Source organism: Cyprinodon variegatus, unplaced genomic scaffold (genome assembly GCF_000732505.1).
Source record: "Cyprinodon variegatus isolate N-32 unplaced genomic scaffold, C_variegatus-1.0 Scaffold73, whole genome shotgun sequence".
NCBI classification, from domain to species: Eukaryota; Metazoa; Chordata; class Actinopteri; order Cyprinodontiformes; family Cyprinodontidae; genus Cyprinodon; species Cyprinodon variegatus.
In genome coordinates this window covers 1,422,352-1,439,953 of record NW_015150526.1, presented here as the reverse complement: position 1 = coordinate 1,439,953, position 17,602 = coordinate 1,422,352, and the positions used below count along the sequence as shown (strand labels likewise).

The following is a 17,602-nucleotide window of genomic DNA, read 5'->3' as shown; positions in this document are numbered from 1 at the left end:
ATGGATGGATGGATGGATGGATGGATGGATGGATGGATGGATGGATGGATGGATAGTTTAGAATATATTTCTCTGTCCAGTACAATCCACATCACAACGTTTTTAATACTTTTTTTTACAGCCTCTAACAGGTTTATTCAGCAACTGTCCTGTATTTAGCTTCACTCATCTTCCCCTATTTCTAAATAGATGGCTGAATAAAAGACCCTCTACCCAAAAGTTGCAATCAAAATGCACTGAAGGTTTTTGTTTCGGTTGACAAAATATGTCAAACTTCCAGTGAAATTTACTTCTATATTTGCTTCATTATTTTTTCAGGGTTAATATCACGTAATCTCAAACTTAAGCTTCTTTGTTAACATACTCAACAACCAGATGCAAAACGATCATCAGCAATCAATCTGACATGGTTAAGTTGCTTTTGGAGTTGATTTAAAGAAAGCATAGATCACATATATCATTGTGCAATCTGGATATATCCCTAAATATTATCCAATGTGGTTTTTACCCAGTTGTATGTTAAACACATCTCTTAACCATCCTGACATGTCGACTTATTTGCACACTGGCCTTAATTAAAGGTCACCTTATCTATGCTATTCTCCTGAAATTTAAAATAGTCTAGTAAGCTCCCAGATGAATGACATGGGATTTATTACCATTGCATTGTGCACCTCTTCTATATCAGTGACTGCAAGAATAGCTAGTTCCCATTATTGGTGAAATAGCTATGTCTTCTCCTTCATATACCGATAACGGCCGGTGTCCTCTCATCTACAACGGCGCTGTGAAAAGTAATTAGCTGATATGGATGTTCCTGTCAGTGATAACTGATATTAGGGGACTATTACATTCACTCTCCTGAATGATGGCTCTTGAAATGAGTTTATTACAGTAAGCTGTACCTTTGGATTGCTATATTCCAAGATGAGAGAACAAAATGATTGCAGTATCCACATAAAAATATCGAAAAACACTTTAGTCCTTTATTCTGCTCTTGTAATAACTTGTAACTCACCTCTTATATTTCATTTACTCTCTTACTATTACTTTTAATATGAAAAAAAATAAATGAACAGCTTCCAAACTTCTTTAGTTTCTTGTATCAAATAGTTGGTAATTCCCTAGAGGAGTTTGCTTGGCAGCCATACTGAGTTCCTCTCCTTAGAGAGACATAAATAGGTGGTGGCATATAACTAAGTAAATGGTTAGTAAGCCAAGATGTGCAAAGCCTATGTAAATAAGAAGAAAAGTATGTGTTGAAGTGTTGGTGTGAGAGGAGGGTATTCATAAAGAAATTTGCTTTCAACAGTAACCCTGAAAGTTTTCCACTTGGCTAATTAGCATGCAAACTTTTAGCAAAGCAGTTCCTGGGAAATAATTTTTTTTCTCCCCATTTTGTCAGCTGATAAATAGATAAACAGGAATAAATCAGTGTGAAGTGATGGATGAATAAGTAAAATGCCCTGTAGTCATTTGTCTGGTTGTATTCAGTCTTCATATTCCATCCCTACCCTTCAAATGAAGATCAGGGTGAGGGCAGCGAACTGCTTCCTTTTTGATGCATCTGCCCGTTTGTTAGTATGTATGGTTATGTGTGCGTGCGTGCTTTTCATAATCCTTTTTACTGATATAATATGATGATTATGAGCTGCCTGGATAGCAGCAGAAAACAATGCAAGAGGAAACAAAGCAAACCCCTAAATCTGTCTGCCATTTGTGCTTGCATACTGTACGCACATGTTGTGAGTATTCTGGCACAGTCACTGGGCCAAAGCAGAGCTGGTCTGGGGCCTGGCCCATTCTCTGGGGACCAACCCCCTTTTGCCTCCACCCTCTCCGCCTCCTTCCCCCTTCTTTTGCACAAGTCTGTGGACACTGTCTGAGGCGACAAGGTTGCACAACAGCACTCTAAAACCTTCACTATACAAACACGATCATTAAAGAAAACACAGTCTGTCGTTAGGAATCTATTTAAGAGGGGAAAATAATTAGAACAACTGTGATAATTGTGTCAAGGGGGAAATAGATCAGACGAATTATGGGAAGAACTGGAAAATCTTGCCATAGCTTTGTTACTTTGCTGTTGGTTCATTTCGACATTGATCCACCCTTCCATCTGTCATCTTTTCCTGTGCTCCTTTTTCAGCTCTTCATTTCTTTCTCTCTTACTGTCTCTCATTCTTGGATTGGAGACTGGAGGAGCCTTCTGGCTTTAAACGCAGAAGGGATGAAGATGTTTATTCATCTGGAGGGTATTAGAGCCATGATTAAGGACGGGAGGGAGCTGAGAGGCTGATGCGACGTCTGCATTGCTCATTCGTGGAACGCGTTCGGGAATTTGGCCAACACTTCAGGAAAACAAGAAATGAAGGAGGATAAAAGAAAGAACTTGTAGTGAAATTTGATTCTCAGGAAAGGAAGGAAGTTTAAATTTTCGCCGCCTAACGCGCACTTGCTCATTCTCGCTAAAGCGCTTTCTGTTCTCACAGCTAAGCTAATTATTAATGAATGCGGTTTCTGTTGAACCTTGGAGAAGTGTCAGCACTGCAGTCACTGAGGGTTAAGAAATCTTGACATTTAAGACAGGGATGCATGAAAATACACCGTCTTGCTTGAGTTGATGCTTGTTTTTCTTCCCCTCCTGTTCTGTTCACCAGTATGCATGTTTTCCCTTCTGGGCTGTTTCCAGTTGTTTTACCCCTGACAAGATGAACTACTATTGAAGAAATATCAAATAAAGCCAGAGTGTATTCATCAGTGGAAGCAGAGGTCACGGGTCAAGAAGCAGGGACATGACTTTCTAACATAAGCTAATGCTAAGGCTGAACTATGAGGTAATTACTAGGGAGTTCTTGCCTTTGTTAATGTAACTTTCACCAGGCTTTTGTGTGATTGGTAATGTAATTCCAGTCACTGAGTACTGAAACATTTAAGATTCAAGAGGGTTTATCTGTGTCTTAGTGCTTGATTCGTTAGATATTTCCTCATTATATTTTTAGTTTTTTGCAGTTTGCCACAATTATGCTCCAGATCATTCTTTTTTTTATATATATATATAACTAATACCGTGGCTTGAATGCAAAAAGCAAAAAATGTTTAAAAATCATGTTATTTGTTCAAGGGAGAGGATATCCAATGCAATCTAGTTCTATGTGAAAAGTTCTTTAAAAAGAAAATAGGGCGGGTCTTTTAAAAAATTCAAGCTAAATCCTGCACAATACCTTTAACTTTGGTTATCTAGAAAAGCTAAAGATGCAGGGCAACTTACGGTACTAAAAAAAAGTCTGACGTTTCCAATATTTTACTTTACATATGCTTAGAATATGGTTGGATGACTTTAAGATAGTAGTGTTTGAAATAAAAAGCAATTAGTATTTCAATTCATTTGTCATTATGGGGAAATTACTTTTTAACTTATGGCCTTGTTGTTTGGGTTGCCTTTTGCAACTTAATAGATTATATCATTTAAAAAGTACTTTCTATATTTACTTGCATTTGGTACTTGCATTTGGTCAATATTACAATTTTATGCTTAACTGCAACATCTATAAAAAAAAAAAAATCAGAATAAATGTTTTAGAAGGCAAATTTTTTTTTTGAGGCAATGTGAATTTGAGATTTAAATCAAAGTTTTTTCCTGGTTAGGGGACACTTTTAATTTGCTCCATTTACAAGAACCAGATCTCCACATTTATCTTTGTGTTTATTTTTCAAGTTATAGATGGTGTCTTTTTGAACTTTTAGAGCAGACCCTATTGTAATGAAGCAGCCATGTGGATATTTAGTAGGCAATGGCATGTTTTTTTTTTTTGTTGTTTTTTTTTTCTTTTTTTTTACTTATCACATAAGCCACGTGCTATTGATTCAGTATGTGGGTAAATGTAAAAAAGTAAGCTCTGCGGTGGAAGCACATCACATCCTGTAAAACAGCTGACTTATTAGTTGACTGTTTACTGGCTATTGTCCGGTCTGCATTAGTACTGAGGAAACAACACATACTAACAAACACACATGAAGGCCTCCTTACCTACTGGAGACCAGACCAGTTCTGCCCAGCCTAGTCCTGCTTGGCCCAGCGCTCCCTCAGAGCCAGCTCACGCAGTGAGGCAGGCGGGGAAGAACCATGCTGGGGGACAGATTGTCATCCTCCTCCTTCCCCCTGGGAGGCTCACTGTGGCTGCTGGTCTGGCCAAGACCAGAGGAACTGCCTCCTTCCTGTTTGTGCAAAGTCCACCTGAAGTGGTCAACTGTCCTTTCCTCTACACACCAACAACCTGCTCAGTTGTAGGAAGAATATCTCAAGTGCTACCGTGCAACTCGTATAAACATGCTTCATTTTAGTCTCACTGTACTGGCAGCCCATACATTTTAGAATTCATTTAAAATTATTTTATTTGCTATTAAAGCCATGAATGTACTTCCTCAACACATCAGGCCTCTTCTCTTGTCAAAACCCACATTTTCTCTTTGGATTTTTACACCTAGCAAGACAGTGGGCTTTATTTTATTTTTTATCCTTTTATTCCTTTGATCTTTTACCCCATTTTATTTATTTCATGGTGTAAATGTTGTTTTTACCCATGTTTTAGCTGTTTTGTTATCTGTTCTTTTTTTCTGTACTTTATTTTGGTCAGCTGTGGTTGTTTAATAAGTTCTTAAACAAATAAAATTGGATTGGATTGGAATTAGGTCTGATTTGCTTTGTAAAGCCCTTAGAACTTAATTATTTAAAAACATATATATTTTGAAAGGCGTTCATATTTTTCATCTTTGAACTCACAAAAAGAGTGCTTTGCAAAAGTCTTAATAACCCTAATGCCTTCTCACATTTAGTCTTGTTAGAACCACAACATGAATGGGATTTGAAAGTAAAATGATTCTATATTTTCTTTTTTTTTTTTTTTTCAAATAAGGCTAAAAGGTGTGTGCTGCATTTCTTTTCAGCACTCTAAGTCAGTGCTTCAAAGACATAACCTATTAATTATTCTAAGAGAATTAATTACAGCTGCAAGTCTTTTGGAGTGTGTCTTCACGAGCTTGGAGCAATCAGAGCCTGAACATTTCTTGCAAGACAGCTCAGTCTATGTCTTATTAGATGGAGACTTTCATTGTTAGTTTAATGGCACAAAGTTTAGCGATGCCACCTAGCTCGAAGGTTAACCTCCACTTAAGTTTCAAGACTTTTTTCCCCATCTTTATCGTTTTTTTTCTTTTTTAAGAATGCCCGGTTTTTAGCTTCTTCCGATGGAGTCTGATAAACTTCCCGTTCTCTGCTTACAAAAAGTCTTTCCACATCATTCACGGTTCAGATCTACATATTCTTTTGCATCTCGGCTAGAATCTTACATTTTTAATGTGCTTTGATCAATACACCTCTACGAAATGTTTGACACCTCTCTTCTTATTTTTTTTTTGCATTCGTTTTCATAGCATTTTCCCCACAAAATTAAAATCTCTTTCTTTAAACATAACTATAAATATGACACTTTCAAAACTAATTGAAAGCAGCTAATAGCAGTTCTTTGCATGTTCAATTAAATGCTGCCAGATAATGTCTAAGTGCAAACAGCAGAGGATTTGAATTCTGACCAACATTAATCTTGAGTTATAGGCAGATTATTTATTTTTATTGCTTTATCATTTGAGACCAGCATCATGACTTGTAGAAATCTCTGCTCTTTGGCCATCGAGAGATATTTTGAAAAACAGGGAAAAAAATATACTATGAAAGCGTAAGGGCTCAGAGCCCATAAGTAAGTCTATTCTCTGCATGATGTTGCAGAGAATAGACATTTAACCCTGGAAAGAGCTGTAAACCTAGCATAACAAAAACCCCTACCTTAGTCCTAAACCTCAATACTAGCAAAATAGGAGGTGTGGACCAACAAAATGTCCTAACTTTGGTACAAATGGTCCTCAACTTTATGGTAAAATTGGAAAACAATCATTGCTCTGATTTAAAAACACAACACAAGATAGTCCACACTAAGATGAATTTAGAGTTCAGAGACATTATCAGATGCTCAACCGTCCATCCTGATAAACATGGCATAAACTTATATTTGCAATATAATGTTATTTGTGTCCTACTATCCCAGACAAAAAAACAACGTTCTGATTCTGTAAAGGATGACTGGCCGCCCTACTTTTCTTCCTCTGGCCTTCCATTTGTCTAACTTTCCCCGGATGCCACTGGGGCTCTGAGATTTCTGGGACAGTGACCAAGTGCTCCTGTCTGAGCTGGGGGACGTGGGTAATGTGGACAAAGTGGTTGACAGTTTGCCGCTTCCCCATGGTTGAGAGATGGAGCCATGAGGGCTAGAATAATGGACACCCCCACCACAGAGTCAGAGCAGCGCTTGATGTTTTGGCTCTTTATGTCAGGCCCGGCATGAAAATATCCCCGCTGACTGCAGTTTGGGGATGTGAGCAATTCTCCTTGAAGTTCTGTGTTGTCTTGTGTCTTCGACGTACGTGATGTTTGGCCAAAGTATCTTGCTGATGAAACTGCGGGAAGTGGGTCCCTATTTCAGCCAATACTTTTTTTTTTTGTTTCCAGTATGTCCACTAAGAGATGGCATCCTTTTGCACCGATGCTCCAATTGTCTCACACGACCCCTCCTCATAATGTAGCTTGGTGGATTTGATTGATCTGAAGCAAAGGGGGAGAGGGACCTGACATTTCCCAATGATGTGTAAAAACATATTGTGTTTGCTAGGAAAAAAAAAGTGAGAGACGGATGAGTCTACCCACATACACACCCTAACACGGAGTACACAATATCTGGGGCTGGAAATTTTATCTTGGATTAGACATTGTTTTATTTATTCATCCATATTATTGTTTGCATGTTGCAAAAAGTCCTAACTAAGCACCTGTCCTGTTTGCTTAAACCTCTTGGAGTTTTAAGTGATTGTTTGGCTAGATTTGATGTCATAAACTAGGATGTAGCAGGAACACTCTGAGTAAAGCTCAAAACTGGGTCTCTTCCAAAAGGCTCTATGTTCTCTGAGCTCCCAGTCCTGAATCAAACAAGTGATTTGCTCATCAGATTGGAATTAGAATCAGAAAATAACAAAAAAAAAAAAAAGACCCCCGCACCCATCTCTTCATCACTGACGGTGTAAAGCATCTTAGTTAATGCGAAATCTTTTTGTGTTTCACCACCTCCACTATTAGATCTTAAATGACTGTGTCACAATCGGAGCCGTGCACACGACAACGTGCTGTTCAGACACAAGCCCCTATTTGGGCTTCAGAACGGGAAAAGTGTTGAGATGACACATGCGTTTTCTCATGGGGAAAGGCTAACCATTTTCCCAGTAACTGTAAAAAGAGCCCCCCCACTCTGAATGTGAAGCAGGGTCACGGTGTTACATCAGACAAGTTGTCAGCTTTTTGTTTATTCTATGAATCCCCAATCCCCAATGTGCCACAAATGGGCTCGTACAACCGCTTCTCTTATGACAACTGCTACCTACAGATCTCTGCTACAGCAAAAAAAAGGAGATGCGTTTGGGCAGCTCAGAGTTTGGCCTGGCTTTTTCTTTGCTAGTGCTGCTTTTGAAGGTACAGTTTGCTCTAAAAGCAACAAACAACCGGAAGAAAATGCATTCTCTGATAAGATTAAGTCCTGGAGCTGGATAAGAGTTTGCCTTTTTTGAATTATAGAAACACTGTCTGCAGCTGTCCAGCAGTGATAAGCAATAATGGCCTGCATTCAGAATGATAATGCTTTGTTTTTCCTAAAGCCTTCTCCTTATAACAGATCAGAAACATAAAAGGTTTAGCCCAAAATAATTTTGGCCCCTTAGATTTGAAGAAGTCTTCTAATTTTGCATGTTTTTTTCTGACTGACAATTTAAATATATAAGAGCACCTGTGGAGGGAGCTACAGATTAGGGGAATGGTAAGGAGGGTTTTGTATCAGAAGGCCTTGGAGCTAATCAGAGATAAATTGTCAAAATACCCTTGACAAGGACGTCAGCAATTAACATTTGATTTCTGTAATGCCAATACATATTTTTCCCCTTGCTAATGAGAAGAGGATAAACAATTTTCATCAACAGCAACAACAACAACAAAAAACCCCAACAAGTAGATAGTTTTGCTTTTATAAATTGTTTGTGGTTGTTCTATTCTCTTTTCTCCAAAGAAGCAACTTTTCAGATGAAAACAAATAATTAACGACATCTGGATCTGATTGGGGTATATATAATGTTTTAACCTGTCAATTTAAGCAACATTTCAGGATTAAAATATGAGGGAATAGTACATATTGATTGAGAAACTAATTTAATAGAGATTTCAAGATGTGACATGACTTTTTTGGTGGTAGTTTAATAGCAGCATGTTAATACATTTGCCAAGCAATATGTAAAAAAAGTTTTGGGTTTTTTTCTAATTTTTTTTAAGCGGTTCTTTTAAATTCAGAGTTTAATTTAGGTTTGTTGACACTTATTTTAAACTTATTCCTTAGGAATACCCTGCCCACATCATGTTGCTGCCACCACCATAACCGCTATTACTGTTCTGAATGTGGCAGAACGTATGACCATAATCTGTTCAGACTCAGTTACAAAAAAGTGGACTTAAAGCGACAAATCAGGTGATATGGCAACTTTTTCAGACAAATGATTAGACATATGGGGCTAAATGCAAATGCTTGCCTTAGATGGTATTTATAATAAGATATACATTCCCCGTCACCTTACAAATGTAATACCTTATAAATGTGCTCTTTTTATGTGTTTGAAATGAACATAGCTTTATTTTGTTTTAAAAAAAGAGAAGCAAATCATATTTTGTAAATGGAATCTTAAATAACGAGGACCAGTTTTTTTTCTGCGGTGTTTATCCTTCATCTCCTCCTGCTTTTTTCTTAAATAGCTAAAAACATATAGTAAACAATATTTCCAAGCTGGAATCAATTCCAGCTCTAGCTTTTAGACAGCTGTGCTGCCATATGTAACACAAACCAAATGGGAAAGAATGTCATCAGGATAAATAATGACTTTATCTCTTGAAAACATATCTGTATATGTGGCTCATTCTCAAAATATCTAATTGCATGAATAAGCATTCCTCTGGGCTTTCGAAAGCTGTGCCACTGTGTACTAAAAAGGCAAACTTACCTTTTCCTTGGATTAAGACTCTTATTTGTGCAAGAATATTTACTTAGGGGAAGGTGCTATAAATGAACACGGAGGAAGTGAAGCACAAAGAGGAGTTCAGACTGGTTAAGAGGAAACTGAAGGCTGCGTGTGAGAAGGGGATTTTTATTATGTTTTCTATGCCTCAACTATTAGGATATAATTAATTGGTACAAGCCCGCAGATGTCCTTCTGATGAAATTGACATCTTAGAAACTGCAGACAAAGCATATTTTTTTATTTACCTTTTAGACAGCTTTGATGTACTACAGCTTAGTTAGCTTTTTCTTAGAGATTCAATAAATATGGCTTTGGCTCATTTTGATCATTTTCTACAGTGGGCTGTTTTTAAGAGTTTTTTTCTGTACAGGAGGCCTTTAAAAAAATAAAATGTGTGGGGAGGGGGACTCCCATTGAGGGACAGGCCTTAAGATGGAGGTCTTCCTCACAGGACGTGACAGGCTGTTGGCTTGATGATGCTCAGGAAGGCCTTGGCAGGCCAACAAAGCCAGCCTTTCAGCTGCAGGGTGTAGTTTTTCAGGCCCCAGCATCCCCTTTGGCAACAGCACAGAGAGCGCTGGCGTGCACAGGCCCCCAGCCCGAGAGACTGGGAAGTAAGGCCCGTTCTTTTATTTACTCAGGCTGCTGCAGAGGCCTGGGCATTTCTTGTCTGGGTGAAGAAGGAAAAGAAAACAAGTCTCTCTCTTTCTTTCCTCTTGTTGTCTCCAGAGGAAGATTGTTCTTTCATCTGCAGTTGTTCACACACTTGTTTTCGGCCACTGCTTTTCTGTCTGTGGATGCCTGTGCATGACATGAACACATATAAGTTTTCTTGGACAACTGTGTGCATTGGTAGAATATAGCTGTTGTTTTACTGACTGCCTGTGTATATAGGTGAAGGACAAAATAACGCATTGCTTTAAAATTTACCTATAAGCCTATTTTTTTATGATCCGATCTTGGATATACATTGTGCTTAAAATTTTATATCATTCAATTAATAATTGCACATATTCAATAAATTCCCTTCCATTTTATTTAATTGATATTTTAGTTCCAAAAGTAAACATTTGCCATCCTGCATGGTGCCTTTTGTTGTCTTTTCATTGTCTTTCAGTTCTTATTCAAAGTTTGGCTTGTGATTCCTGCAAATGGCTTCTTGTCTTGCATGCACCGATTGATGTGTCGCCATCTTTTTTGGAATGATGTTTAGGTTAAAGGATTGTGAAGTATATGGTAAAACCATCAGCTTTCACCACTTGGGATCGTTAGTTATAAGTATGACATTTTTTTTTGTACAATTTAGCTTCCATAAATCCATTTTTTTTCTAATTTTGCTCAAATTGTGTTTTAATTTGAAAGATTTCTATTAGCCTTCAATTCTATCTATGACCTTGCAAAGAAAGGCCTACATCATGGGAAAGAACCCATTTCTTTATTTGGATTCCTCGTACTCTTGCGTTTATGGTAGTTGGACACATTGAGGAATCAAGACGGCCAGGATATTTTTTGTCATTTTTCTAAAGTAAAAAATAAATAAAAAAATACCTCAAGGAACTGAGTTCAACTTACTGATGAAAATGAAAAAAATGACTACTCTGCAAACCAAGACTAAGGTCTTGAGGGAAGGACATTTGGCGAACCACTTAGGGGGAAGCCCATTGTCCACTCACCACACCTAGACTTAATTACATTTTTCCAATCATCTTCACATAAATTGCATAAATGTATAAAACAAAATTAAGATTACGTAAATAAAATATGTTGGGTAGTTAATGAAACTCTCATCAGAAATTGTTTGAGCTATTTGTTTGAGTTATTTTACAACTAACAAAGGAAAGAAACAGTGTTAGCTATCACTCCTCAAAAATTTGTTTCAGTTGCATGAAATGTAACCCCAACTAAGATACAAACAGCTATTTCATCAAATCAGCATTGAGAGCACTGAGTCCTAAGTCAATGCAGAGTTAGCTTTTAGAAATGTCTGTGATTTACTGATAGAAAAATAATGAAGCTTTTGTATCTATGGACCCACAAAGCTCAAGTTTTTAAGAGTGATGATCTGTAGTAGGTGCAAATTAGGTACACTGTTAAATTCTAAGATTTATTTTTTCAACTCTGCTATAATCAGTTTAAGTATCCAAACATCATATTTTTTATTAATATAACTCAAGAACTGCTTGCAGTTCCCTCGGGCTATAGGCAGACATTATTTTATTTATGTCTGTCATTAAATAAAGTCACTAAACAAATAATGTACATCATGTAAACAAACATCAGCATGGAAGAAAGTTATCCTGACAGCTTTGAAATGTCTCTAGGCAAATTCATCCTCATTTAAGGCAGTAGAATTTCATTTAGCCTTGTATACAGACCCATTTATTTGTTTGTTTTATACTATTGTCTCCAAGCCAATATGTTTGACTGTAAGGCATTGGCTGAGGTCATTTTTCTTGCACTGTCTTCTTCTTCTGTACCCTGAGAGGTGCTACGAGATAGGGCAGATCCACCCCCTCTGTGGAGGAGGGCATCGCACTGAGTCACTCATCCTCCCTCAAACCACAGAGAAAGAAAACATTGAGACATGGATGGGAGATAAAGCGAGTAAATAAGGCAAGGTTCGCTCCTTGAGTGAGATGTGTGTGTAGAGTGGGCGCCTTGCCAGGGGTGGGAGGTTTCCGGGAGGGCCACGGTGTGGAGGTGGGCTCTCAATGTGCAGCTTTCAGCACTATGGAGGGGCAAGGGAATGGCCTCCGACCCCATCTGTTTCCTGAAGATAGGCCCTGATGGGGGTAAGTGTTCAGAGAGGGCATGATATCCTGACAAAGGGCAGATCTCACAGAAAAAAAAACAAAAAAAAACAACAGACATGGAGATCGCGAGAAAACGAGAGGGTGAGAGACTTAGATATCTCAGCTCAGAGTGGAAAGTGGTTGGATCCTGGAAAGAGCGTATGCTTTTCCTCCATCCTTCTCATAAATCTTAGCAGTTTCCTCTTATTTTTTTCCAGTCCAATTTATGGCCTTTTGACACAGATTTTTTTATTTCTTTTTTTAAAGGGTTGTGATTAAGTTGTTATTTGGGTAAGGAAGTTCACAGCACTTAGATTTCAGCAGCGGGAAGAAGTGGTCTGTAACCCTTTGAACCTTTAGAAAGTAACCTTCTGTGTTTTCCATTCATATCAGCATACAATGAGTCACTGAATTGGAATGTTGGCAGTGAGACAATTCATGTAGGGACACTTTCAACTAATTGTAAAAAAAAGAATACAGACCTTTTTTTATTATTTGCCTGGTCTCTGCACCTGTTTGGCCTTGAATAGGATATTTTGCGTCTCCATTTCCTCTTCCGTGTCCTCTCCAAATCTACCCCTGTCCTATAGCTCACAATTCTCTCATCCCTTAAGAGTTCTGCTTAACAGTTAAGCATACACCATTAAAAAAAATATATTACATTGTGTTCTGATTAATTTTAAGGAATGTACAAAGTGTTTTAGTTTTTTCATAACTGTGCTTAAAGTTGCCAATTTTTTCTTTTTATTGTTTCTTAAAAACAGAATTCTGTTTTTTTTTGCTCTTAAGGCTCTTTGATGGGGTCTTTTTTTAAAGAAATATTCTAATGAGTGTTCAGGAATAATAGAAACGTTCTAATTTACCTCATGCTGGGCCTTCATCCTAAAGTACACCGATTGTCTTGTGTTGGCTTTAAATGTCAAAGAGATTGTGTTTTGAATCACAGTGGGCTAAGCCATTACATGGCCACATACAAGGTTAATTGTACTGAAAGTATTTCCACTTATTCTCTTCTCTAATTATATTTTTAAATTACATATTTAGATTTTACTTTTCAGATAACACCTAAGGAGAGGCATTGTTTCAGCTTAAGAGGCTGGAGAAAAAATCAAATGCACTATAAAGAAATTTAAATTAATTCACCAATGCCTCATAATAACTCAGACTACTAACAATGGTTCTCCACCATTTCTATCAAGATGACAGAACTGAATAGATATGACCCACAGACAACACCTTGCTTACTCACTGTTTTTTTCTTTTCTTTTTTTATCTTCTCCAGATGGTGCTGATCTTGAGGATGACCCATCTTGTTCTTGGCCTGCATCATCTCCCTCTAGTAAAGATCAGACTTCTCCAGGACATTGTGAGGACTATGAGTTTGGAGAGGAAGAAGGAGGCCCTGGTCTGCCTTATCCATGCCAGTTCTGTGAAAAGTCCTTCAGCCGCTTAAGCTTCCTCAAGCGCCACGAGCAGAGTCACGGTGATAAGCTCCCCTTCAGTTGCACATTTTGCAGCCGCTTGTTTAAACATAAGCGCAGCAGAGATAGACACGTGAAGCTTCATACAGGTGATAAGAAGTACCACTGTGGAGAGTGTGATTCCGCCTTCTCCCGTAGTGATCACCTCAAAATCCACATGAAAACCCACGCCTCCAACAAACCCCACAAGTGCCCTGTGTGCCGTCGAGGATTCCTCTCTTCCAGCTCCCTCCATGGCCACATGCAAGTACATGAAAGGGGGAAAGATGGTGGCAGTTCAGGCTTCAATAGAGCTGACGAATGGAAACTAAAAGAAACTCGAAAGTGCAGTCGGTGTGAGGAAGGGTTTGATGTCCCTGAAGAGCTACAGCGACATATCGCAGAGTGTCACCCTGAATGTTCTCCATCTGAAGACGGAGGACTTGGGGCTACCTTACAGTGCATTTACTGTCACGAGCCTTTTAGTGATGAGAGTGCCCTGCTAACCCATATTGACCAGGCCCACAGCAGAGATAGGAAGGGCCACACCTGTACCATCTGCTCAGAGCATTTTTTGTCTGTTGAGGACCTCTATGCTCATATGGACATCCATCAGCTCCCTGAATCCAGTAATCATAGCAACAGTCCTTCCTTACTTACTGTGGGCTATACGTCTGTCTCCAGCACCACTCCTGACTCCAACCTTTCTGTTGACAGCTCCACGATGGTGGAGACAGCACCACCTGTGGCAAAGACCAGAGGAAGGAGGAAAAGAGCTTCTCAGAACACATCTGACTTGGGAGGGAGGTCTTCAAAACAGCCTAAGATTTCCTACAGTTGCATTTACTGCAACAAACAAGTGTTTTCTAGCCTAGCTGTTCTTCAAATACACTTACGAACCATGCATCTCGACAAGCCAGAGCAGGCTCATACTTGCCAGTTTTGTTTGGAGGTTCTTCCGTCACTGTTAAACTTAAACGAGCATCTTAAACAGATTCACAATGCAGAAGACCATGCTGCCCTGTTAGCCAGCCTGCCAGATGCCCTCCTTCAGTGTAACTTTTGCCCTGAGGTGTTAAGTGACCTTAATGCCCTCCAGGAGCACATCCGCTGCTCCCATGGTTTTCCCAGTCCAGTTGCCAAGGAGAGCAATGCCTTCTTTTGCCCCCAATGCTTTATGGGGTTTTTGACTGAAGCTACATTAGAGGAACATGTTCGTCAGACACACTGTGATGGAGGAAGCCTGCGGTTTGACTCACCTTTGGCTGTTACTCCCAAGGAGCCTATAGTAGAGGTTTACTCCTGTTCATATTGCACCAACTCTCCCATTTTCAACAGTGTTTTAAAACTCAACAAGCACATAAAAGAGAACCACAAGAACATACCTCTGGCTCTGAACTACATCAACAATGGAAAGAAATCTTTACGCACTCTCAGCCCCTCTTCTCCAATATCTGTGGAACAAACTGCCATGCTAAAACAAGGGGGATCTGCCTCACGTAATACAAGTGAGTTTATATGTAACCAATGTGGTGCCAAGTATACAAGTTTAGATCTTTTCCAGACTCACCTCAAAACTCATTTGGATGGCTTACAGCCTCAGCTGACTTGTCCCCAGTGCAACAAAGAATTCCCCAACCAAGAATCCTTACTCAAGCATGTGACAATTCACTTTACGATTACCTCCACTTACTACATATGTGAAAGCTGTGACAAGCAGTTCACTTCAGTGGATGACCTGCAAAAGCACCTTCTCGACATGCATACTTTTGTGTTTTTTCGTTGCACTCTGTGCCAAGAGGTCTTTGACTCAAAGGTGTCAACACAACTTCACCTGGCTGTAAAGCATAGCAATGAGAAGAAGGTATATCGTTGCACATCCTGCAACTGGGATTTCCGACAAGAAACTGACCTACAACTGCATGTCAAACACAGCCATCTGGAAAACCAAGGTCGTGCCCACAGATGCATTTTTTGTGGCGAGTCCTTTGGTACAGAGGTAGAGCTGCAATGCCACATTACCACCCACAGTAAGAAGTACAACTGCCGTTTCTGCAGTAAGGCCTTTCATGCCATTGTCCTTCTGGAGAAGCATTTAAGGGAGAAACACTGTGTGTTTGAAGGAAAGACCCAAAATTGTGGCACTAATGGCTCTACTGTAAGTGGTGGGGAAGGTCAGCCTAAGGAAGACGAAATCCAAAGTCTCTTAACTAACAGCCATGGTCCAGGAACAGGAGTATCTGTGATGGAGTCCCAAAACAGCCATGATGGAAGTGAGGAAGAGGTGGACACTGCAGAACCCATGTATGGATGTGAAATATGTGGGGCATCTTACACCATGGAGTCGCTCCTCACTAACCACCAGTTAAGAGATCACAATATCCGCCCCGGCGAAAGTGCAATGATCAAAAGAAAAGCTGAAATGATCAAGGGGAATCACAAGTGCAATGTCTGTTCCCGTACCTTCTTCTCTGAGGCTGGGCTGAGGGAACATATGCAGACTCACCTTGGGCCTGTAAAGCACTACATGTGTCCCATTTGTGGCGAACGCTTCCCTTCCTTGCTTACCCTAACAGAGCACAAGGTAACCCATAGCAAGAGTCTGGACACAGGCAGCTGCCGCATTTGTAAGATGCCACTGCAGAGTGAGGAAGACTTCCTTGAGCACTGCCAGATGCACCCTGATCTTAGGAACTCTCTGACAGGTTTCCGCTGTGTGGTATGCATGCAGACAGTGACCTCCACATTGGAGCTTAAGATCCATGGTACCTTTCACATGCAGAAAACAGGCACTATGTCCTCCAACCAGCCTATGGGTCGCAACAATCCCATCGCTCAAAGCCAACAGCCACACCATGCTCAAAAGCTTTTTAAGTGTGCCTCGTGCCTAAAAGATTTCCGGTCCAAATTAGACCTTGTGAAGCTTGACATCAATGGGCTTCCATATGGTCTCTGTGCATCGTGTGTGACAGCCGCTGGCTCAAAAAGCTCTAGCCCAACAGTGAACGGAGGAAGGCAACAGCAGGGTGGGGCCACAACCCCTGCTACATCTACTGCTATGTGGGCACCAGGGGAAAGTTTGAGCCCAGGAGAAGGAAAAGGCAAGGGTGTTTCTTCATCATCCTCATCCTCTTCTACATCCTCTTCATCTGCCATCAAGACTCGTTGTTCAAGCTGCAATGTGAAGTTTGAGACTGAGGCAGAGTTGCAAAACCATGTCCAGACGGTCCATCGAGAACAAGCTGGGGATAGCAACAGCGCACAGCTGAAAACCCCCCAGGTGTCACCAATGCCGAGAGCTAGTCCCTCACAGACTGAGGAGGTATTACTAGCTATTTCTATGTTTAGGTTAATGTAGATAAGATAAAAAAAATTGATTTAAAATAATGTATTACTATCAAAATGTGTCTTTTATTTCTGTTTTCCTATTCATAGAAGAAGACATACCAGTGCATCAAATGTCAGATGGTTTTCTACAGCGAATGGGACATCCAAGTTCATGTGGCCAATCACATGCTGGGTAGGAAAGAAAGCTTTTTTTTTATTTAATGTGTATCCTCTTCCATTTCGGCATCAGCAAGGCTTGTGTAATTTATCAGTTTGTCTATGATTTGATGTACAATCAGTCAATCAATGTGGCCTTGAGGAATGAAATTTAAGTGTTTTCAGGAATGTGACTGGATCCAAAAAAAATATACAAAATCATTAAGGCAATTTTTTCCTGATTTATTTTTAACACTTACAGAAAGATTTTAGAGTTTTTTTAAAGGATGAATTATGCAGTATATTAAACTTTATGATTAAATACTGAAATATTTGACCCTGTCTCATTCAGGCTCACAAGTGGCCGGATCACATCACCAAATAGGTGGAATTATTTTAATATTTTGACCATCAAATGCATCCTCAGTGTTGTGCTTTTATTTTCTTACCAGTGTAATTTTTCCATGCATGTTACTGGTTTTGCATGCTTGTGGTTGGAGAATATCTCCATTCAGAATTATTCTATAAAGCTGAATATCTTTAATATTTTCAGTAGCCAACAAATTCTTCAGGGATTGTTTGAAAATACTTGAAAAGCTTTTAATTTTTTCCAAAATTATTACATAGAATAGAAATCTACATCCCCATACCTTTTTTTGTTGTTAAACATATCCATTGGATGCATTTTTTACATCAGCACTCCACTTAGAT

General features: G+C 39.4%; 1 protein-coding gene across 9 annotated transcripts in view; it reads left to right on the top strand.

Moving 5' to 3' along the window:
* Window positions 1-17,602, top strand: part of znf521 (zinc finger protein 521) — a 123,477-nt gene that overhangs the window by 36,513 nt on the left and 69,362 nt on the right. For 6 of the 9 annotated variants that reach the window (XM_015372520.1, XM_015372526.1, XM_015372527.1 and 3 more), the window contains 3 exons: window positions 13,231-16,730; window positions 16,844-16,928; window positions 17,244-17,276. In XM_015372520.1, coding sequence (XP_015228006.1) covers window positions 13,587-16,730; window positions 16,844-16,928; window positions 17,244-17,276 — 3,262 coding nt within the window. In that variant the 5' untranslated portion in view covers window positions 13,231-13,586. The remainder of the gene's footprint in view (window positions 1-13,230; window positions 16,731-16,843; window positions 16,929-17,243; window positions 17,277-17,602) is intronic. The other 3 variants (XM_015372521.1, XM_015372518.1, XM_015372522.1) reach the window with 3 other exon arrangements.